General features: G+C 42.3%; 1 protein-coding gene across 1 annotated transcript; it reads left to right on the top strand.

Moving 5' to 3' along the window:
- Positions 1–1441: 1441 nt before the first annotated feature.
- Positions 1442–6401, top strand: LOC311127669 (serine/threonine-protein phosphatase 6 catalytic subunit-like). Its single transcript, XM_084159531.1, has 7 exons — positions 1442–1539; positions 2341–2436; positions 2657–2722; positions 2848–2989; positions 3982–4061; positions 4172–4381; positions 4855–6401. Exons 1-7 carry the CDS (start codon positions 1465–1467, stop codon positions 5101–5103), a joined length of 918 nt encoding a protein of 305 aa, XP_084015657.1. The 5' UTR covers positions 1442–1464; the 3' UTR covers positions 5104–6401.
- The last annotated feature ends 952 nt before the right edge of the window (positions 6402–7353 follow it).

Here is a 7353-nt window from a genome sequence, read left to right on the forward strand (position 1 = left end):
TAGGCAAGTCAGTTAAGAACAAATTCTTATTTACAATGACGGCCTACACCGGCCATACCAGGATGACGCTGGGCCAATTGTGCGCCGCCCTATGGGACTCTCAATCACGGCCGGTTGTGATACAGCCTGGAATTGAACCAGGGGGTCTGTAGTGACGCCTCAAGCACTGAGATGCAGTGCCTTAGACTGCTGCGCCACTCAGGAGCCACTTGTTTCTCGTATGACCAGAGAAAGTGAAATATCCATCGTTATTAAAAAAGACACAAGCCGCTAATAATAACAACGCAAGCTTATCGGAGCTCTTTGCTATACTCATTCATTGCAGCTGCAGTGCTAGTTGTAGCGGTAGGCCTATAGGTGCTCTTGGCCTGCCGGGTAGGCAGAGTTCTACCTTCAGACACATTAAATGGTTCAAAATGGGAACACTTTGCCTTCCCGGCGCTAGGGCTGCGGAATCAAGTGCACCTACCACCAATAGTGCGAAAAATAGGAACGCAATGCGTTATTGTTTTTTTTTTTTTTACAGAAATGTTTGGTGATCGACTAGGAAAGCCTTGGAGATCGAACAGTGGGTTGGTGATCATTGTTATAGAGGGTGCAACGGGGGAGAGAGGGAGCATACCAAAGACCACACAGGACACCAGATAAGATAGGAGAATTACACCAGATATGACAGACTTACCCTAGCCCCCCAGCACATAGACTGTTGCAGCATAGATACTGGAGACTGAGACACTGTGGCCCCGTCCAAAGTTACCCCCAGACAGGGCCAACCAGGAAATAACCCCACCCACTTTGCCAAATCACAGCCCCCACACCACTAAATGGAAATACTGACAAGATAAATGTCTCTCTGTCCTAACAATGGGAGTCGTTGTCCACGAAGCGGCACTGCAGGCTGTCTAGCTCATGCCTATCTTTTCTTTGGATTGGTGGATGCATCTCATTAGTGTAATATAATTTTTAATATTCGATGAGGGTTGTTGATGTCAAACGCCTGTATTCAATGGAGAGAGATGCTATGCTACTAGCCTCATGCCATGAATATGCATAGACATCTCGAGATAACTCTGATATAAAGTGTTTTTTCTCAAAATGTCCTACTTATATCAGTACACTTACAAAATGTATATTCGATCAAATAAACTTCAAGTAGCAAACAAGATATAAACATTTTTGTTGACCAAATTCAACACTCTCTCGTTGAACTCCATGCAAAAACTCCTTGCGTGGTGGGCGAAACAACAAAAACGTGATGACTAAAGTGTCTTATTAGGAATTTTCTAATCTGACATCTCTATGTGGCCGTCTATGGAAATTGTATTTCTGGGCCGGGCGTCAGTTAAACTGCAGTAGCGAAGCAAAACTGTAGGAGCAGTCGAAACCGTGCTTTAGACCGGAACCCTGGCCCGTTGCTCGAGATGCGCATATACTTCCTATTTGTCTTTAGTTGATGTTTTTAAAATGGCGCCGTTGGACTTGGATAAGTATGTTGAGATTGCAAGACAGTGCAAATATTTACCAGAAAACGACTTGAAGGTGAGCATGAATCTACTTTTTATTCGTGTACTTAACCAATACCCTTATGTTAGTACATTCGCTCTAGCTATATCAATCATATTGCGACATCAATATGGCTAGCTAGCTAAACTAGCCTGATTTCCGACTTCTTCAGCTTAACGAAAGCAGCTAACTTTAGCCAGTGCAGTATAGCTTGCAGTTTGCCTGTTGTTAGCCGAACACGTCACACATTTTAGCGTCAAACCATGGGGTAATCGCTGTAGAATATATGTATATTCTTGCTAGTAGTTATCTTGCGAACTAGTTAGACCTGTGAGCTAGATATGCAGATGACTAACGTTAACGGTAGCTAACGTTAGCTAGCTAGCCATGGTTTGTGAACTAACGGGCTAACGTTAGCTACGGTAGCAGATTACTATATAGGAAGGATACTAGCTTTCAGCACATACATTTATAGTTATCTAGCCAGCTTAGTATAGTACATAGCAAATATTGTTGTCATTCGAAAACGTAACATTGTGCGTTGAAACTACAACGTTATTTCAATATTGATACGTCTAACGTTAGCTAACCAATCAGGCCCCAATAAGTTGTAGCTAACTACCATTGCACCCCTAGGTTTAACAAATCACCTGTGAAGTAGCTGGTTTGAGAAACTCGGATACCTGTGAAGATAGGGTTCCCCACTTTTCTGCTGTCTGAAATGGCCAAATATGCGGAAATTGGCAAATTCAAAGATGTTTGTATAGAAATAGCAGTAGGTCCAGTGTGCAAGCGTTATTATGCAGTCTAATAATTGTCATATCTCGCCCCTCTCAGAGATTATGTGACTATGTATGTGATTTGCTACTCGAGGAATCAAATGTTCAACCAGTATCCACTCCAGTCACTGTTTGTGGAGACATTCATGGCCAGGTATTATCCAATGTCCTTTTTGATACCTTTCCCAAATTCATTCGTTCTCCTAGTTTTGTTTTTTACATTTCAAATCATCCTCAATGAATTTAAATGCATTATCCACATGTGTTTGTATTGTTTTAAGTTATAAAACAAATCTATCTATCTACTATGCGCATTCTGAATATCCCAATTTTTATAGTAAATGTGAAATTATCTTTCTGATCCCCGTCTCCAGTTTTATGACCTATGTGAACTCTTCAGAACTGGCGGACAAGTTCCAGACACAAACTACATTTTTATGGTAAGTGAGAAGTTGTATTATATTGTTATGCTCTGCTGTAACAAAAATGGTATTTAGAACATTAGAAACTGGATCTGACTTGCGATTGATCTGAATCCTGGTCATGGCCTGTCTGTTTTCCCCAGGGAGACTTTGTGGACAGGGGTTACTACAGCTTGGAGACATTCACATACCTGCTAGCCTTAAAAGCCAAGTGGCCGGACCGTATCACGCTTCTACGAGGAAATCACGAAAGCAGGCAGATCACACAGGTGTACGGCTTTTATGGTGAGCAACATGCCTAATTGCTGGGGGCACATCAACTCTAACAACACATAAGACAATATGGATCCTTGTAGGGTCTCGGGCCATAGTTATTGGGACAATTGGTAACTAACCTGGTACCAAGAAGCAAACAAGTAGCTGAATTTCTAGTTTATTACGGTGTAGTTACCATTTTACCTTGTGATTTAAAGTATACTGAACAAAAATATAAACGCAACATCTGTGGCTATCAAGAAGCTGATTAAACAGCATGATCATTACACAGGTGCACCTTGGTTTGGGGACAATTAAAGGCCACTTTAAAATGTGCTGTTTTGTCACACAACACAATGCCACAGATGTCTCAAATTTTAAGGGAGCGTGCAATTGGCATGCTGACTGCAGGAATGTCCACGAGCTGTTGCCAGATAATTTAATGTTACTTTCTTTACCATAAGCCGCCTCCAACGTCGTTTTAGAGAATTTGAATTTGATTTGCCACTGTCCTGCAATTCCTGGAAGCTGAAAATGTCAGTTCTTCCATGGCCCGCGTACTCACCAGACATGTCACCCATTGAGCATGTTTGGGATGATCTGGATCGACGTGTACGACAGCGTGTTCCAGTTCCCGCCAATATCCAGCAACTTCACACAGCCATTGAAAAGGATTGGGACAACATTCCACAGGCCACAATCAATCAATAGCCTGATCAACTGTGTGTCGCGCTGCATGAGGCAAATGGTGGTCACACCAGATACTGGCTGGTTTTCTGATCCACACCCGTACTTTTTTTGTTGACCAACATATGCATATATGTATTCCCAGTCATGTGAAATCGATAGATTAGGGCTTAATTTATTTATTTCAATTTACTGATTTCCTTATATAAACTGTAACTTAGTTAAATCTTAGAAATTGTTGCATGTTGCGGGCAAAAAAAATCTGTGTTAAAAAAAAAGAAAAGTGCTACCAGAATTGTGAAGTATACTAGAATTTAACTTGTTGTTTTTTGCAGATGAGTGCCAAACTAAATATGGGAATGCAAATGCCTGGCGATACTGCACTAAAGTGTTTGACATGCTAACAGTAGCGGCTGTAAGTCCAATCACCTTGACCTTTCACTCTTCTTTTGAGTGCATGTGCTTTATCTATCTTACATTTTCCCACACATATGAATCAATCACTAATAGAGTTTCTTACCACAGTTGATAGACGAGCAGGTCCTTTGTGTGCATGGTGGCCTTTCACCTGACATCAAGACCCTGGACCAGATCCGCACGATTGAGCGAAACCAAGAGATTCCCCACAAAGGGGCCTTCTGTGACCTGGTGTGGTCGGACCCAGAGGATGTGGACACCTGGGCCATCAGTCCGCGAGGTGCAGGCTGGCTCTTTGGCGCCAAGGTCACTAATGAGGTAAATGCATCAAATTGTTCTCCTGAGTAGAGGGCTAACTACTAAAGCTGATGATGATATGAGCAGACCTAGACGCTAGGCTTGGGTGGTATATACCTGGGTATTTTGAAATACCAACGGTATGATTTTCAATACTGTAAAAAAGGCGGGGGTTTAGGGCACCCTAATGCTCAGGGTTTGCATGCTAAACCACTGTTTATAAATATAAGTTAACTATCTAAGATGTGCCAAATAAATTATCTCCAGCTCAGGGCTCCAGTTTTGCATTTGATTCTCTAACTTGCTAGCTAACTGGCTAGCTTGCAAGATCAAGCTTCTTGGTTACAGCAGAGACAGACAATCCCCTCCTGGATCAAGATCCCTGCTGACCAATTTATTTTGTGCATTTTTGTGTTTTTCTTTTTCCGTTTGGAAAGAGATACCTCCTAGGTTGAATACTGAGCTCATCCATGGTTCTGTTTTACCCATTTCAGTTTGTTCATATCAATAATCTGAAGCTGATTTGCCGTGCACACCAGCTGGTCCACGAGGGCTACAAGTTCATGTTTGACGAGAAGCTGGTGACTGTGTGGTCCGCGCCCAACTACTGTTACCGCTGTGGAAACATTGCCTCCATCATGGTCTTCAAAGACGTGAACACGCGGGAGCCCAAGCTGTTCCGCGCCGTGCCCGACTCGGAGCGGGTCATCCCTCCCAGAACAACAACACCTTATTTCCTCTAATCACAAGAGCCATTTTGTTCACTCCCAAAATAGCCCCTTGCCTCTTTCCCTCACTCATATCTCTTTTGCAGTCTTAAGGAAGTGGATTGGTGTAACTAAGAAATATGACAATACAATGGCTTCACCTCGGTCTAGTCCAGAACTAACCATAGCTCTTACCCCTTCAGTGTTTACAGATCTGAAGGAATGACATGGGTATAAGCAACATGATGTAAGCTCCGCTAAGCCTCATTGAATAGCAATGTTGAGCTGTCACTAGTTTGTTTACTTTACATCTGTCTCATCCCTTCAGATCTGCAAAAACCTAAGTGATAGATTCTTCTGGAATGAATCTTCTAATAGATTTAGGGGAGCTATCTATTTTTCTTAAACCTATCTGGTTCGTTGTCATCTGCAAAGGGTTAGCGGTTTTGAGACTGGGCAATTGTCCCCACTGGGCAATTGTCCCCCCCCCCCCCCCAGCTTCTCCCGACGTGACTTGCATCTCTCTATCTGTTATAATGTCAATTTTCTTTCTTGGAGTATCCAATCTCAGTCCTGCCTCATTCCCTTGATAGTATTTGATGTTGCCTAAGGCATATTTGTTTTTGTAGATAACATTGTTGCATTGGATGAATTGAGTCAATAGTCCTGTTGGCCCTTAATTTCAATTGAAGCCACATCTTTATACTATACTACATGCCAATACACCTGATTTTTAATTTCTACTCCTTCAAATTCTATTTGATGTGAGTAAATGGGACACGCTGTTCCGATCAAATGTAATTGTAGCCAACAATGTATTTGTTTGAATATGTTTTGCAGCTTTGTGCACATTCAACGGTCATTCATCTACTCTGCTTCTTTATAGGGTTATCATATGCTGTCGCGGATCGAATTCCTTTAATTGCACTGTCTCAGAATTCCATGTTAAATATTGAATGGAGTTCAGTGATGTGTAAGTGTTATCGTTCCAACTGGGTCGATAATGCAATTATGCTAAAGGCATGTCAGATCTGATACTATGGACTCTCAGCTGTAATCTATAGAAGAAAACAGTTTTCTCCTCGTGCCGTACTATCCTCACAGATATTATTTCCACCGAAGACAGCAACCTAAGTATGTTGTTTATTTTTAAACCAGATCTGGGTGATGGGGAGGGGGTAAGTCTTCGGGACTGAGTGGTCTATGAGGCTTTTGTACATTCAAATAATTGTATTGATTATTTCTCCTATTTTTCTTCTCTTATTTGTTGTATTTTATTATTGTAGACTGCAAGCAACCTACCAATTGAAAATAAAAAGCCTTTATTAACTTAAGTACCTGTTTAGTATTTTGTTGAAAAATATCCTAGAAGTGTCTTCCAACGGTGGTTGCTGCATTCGTGGCAGACGAGTTGGCATCCTGACTAGACTACGTTGGTGTGCAAATAAACCGCCTCTACCCTCCGTTCTGTTGGCGAATGTACAGTCACTAGAGAACTAACTGGGCGAGCTGCGTTCAAGACTATCCTATCAACGGGACCTGAAGAACTGTAATATTCTATGTTTCTCTGAGATGTGGTTGAACAAGAACATGGATAATATACTGTACAACTCGCTGGCTTTTCCATGCATCACCAAGACCGGTCAGCAGCCTTGGGTAAGATGAGGGGTTTGTCTCTTTGTTAACCAACTGGTGCATGATCTCTAATGTTAAGGAAGTCTCAAGTTTTTGCTCGCTTGAGTTACCAAACCTCATGATAAGCTGCAGACCATATTATTTATCAAGAGAGTTTTCAACTATATTTTTCGTAGCTGTCCATTTACCACCACAAACCGATGCTGGCACTAAGACCGCACTCAACGAGCTGTATAGGGCCATAAGCAAACAAGAAAATGCACATCCAGAGGCGGTGATTTTAATGCAGGGAAACTGAAATCCGTGTCCACATCACTAACGATCTATCATGGTCCAGACACACCAACACAGTCGTGAAGAGGGCACGACAACGCCCCTTCGGCCTCAGGAGGCTGAAAAGATTTGGCATGGGCCTTCCGATATTGAAAAAATTATACAACTGCACCATTGAGAGCATCTTGACTGGCTGCATCACCACTTGGTATGGCAACTACTTGGCATCTGACTGCAAGACCCTACAGAGAGTAGTGCGTATGGCCAAGTACATCACTGGGGAAAGGAGCTCCCTAGCTCCCTGCCATCCAGTTGCCAGTTGTCTTGAAAGCACCATAAATCCAGAGAATGCCAGACTTTGATGACAAAGTTTGATGA

Source organism: Coregonus lavaretus (genome assembly GCF_964263955.1).
Source record: "Coregonus lavaretus genome assembly, chromosome: 4".
NCBI lineage: Eukaryota > Metazoa > Chordata > Actinopteri > Salmoniformes > Salmonidae > Coregonus > Coregonus lavaretus.

Bases quoted from the DNA above. Each gene is read 5' to 3' on its own strand.
- LOC311127669 (XM_084159531.1), top strand. From the start codon at position 1,465: ATGGCGCCGTTGGACTTGGATAAGTATGTTGAGATTGCAAGACAGTGC. The intron at 2,437-2,656 runs GTATTATCCAAT...CCCCGTCTCCAG, and splicing joins GTGGAGACATTCATGGCCAG to TTTTATGACCTATGTGAACT. The intron at 2,990-3,981 runs GTGAGCAACATG...TGTTTTTTGCAG, and splicing joins ACAGGTGTACGGCTTTTATG to ATGAGTGCCAAACTAAATAT.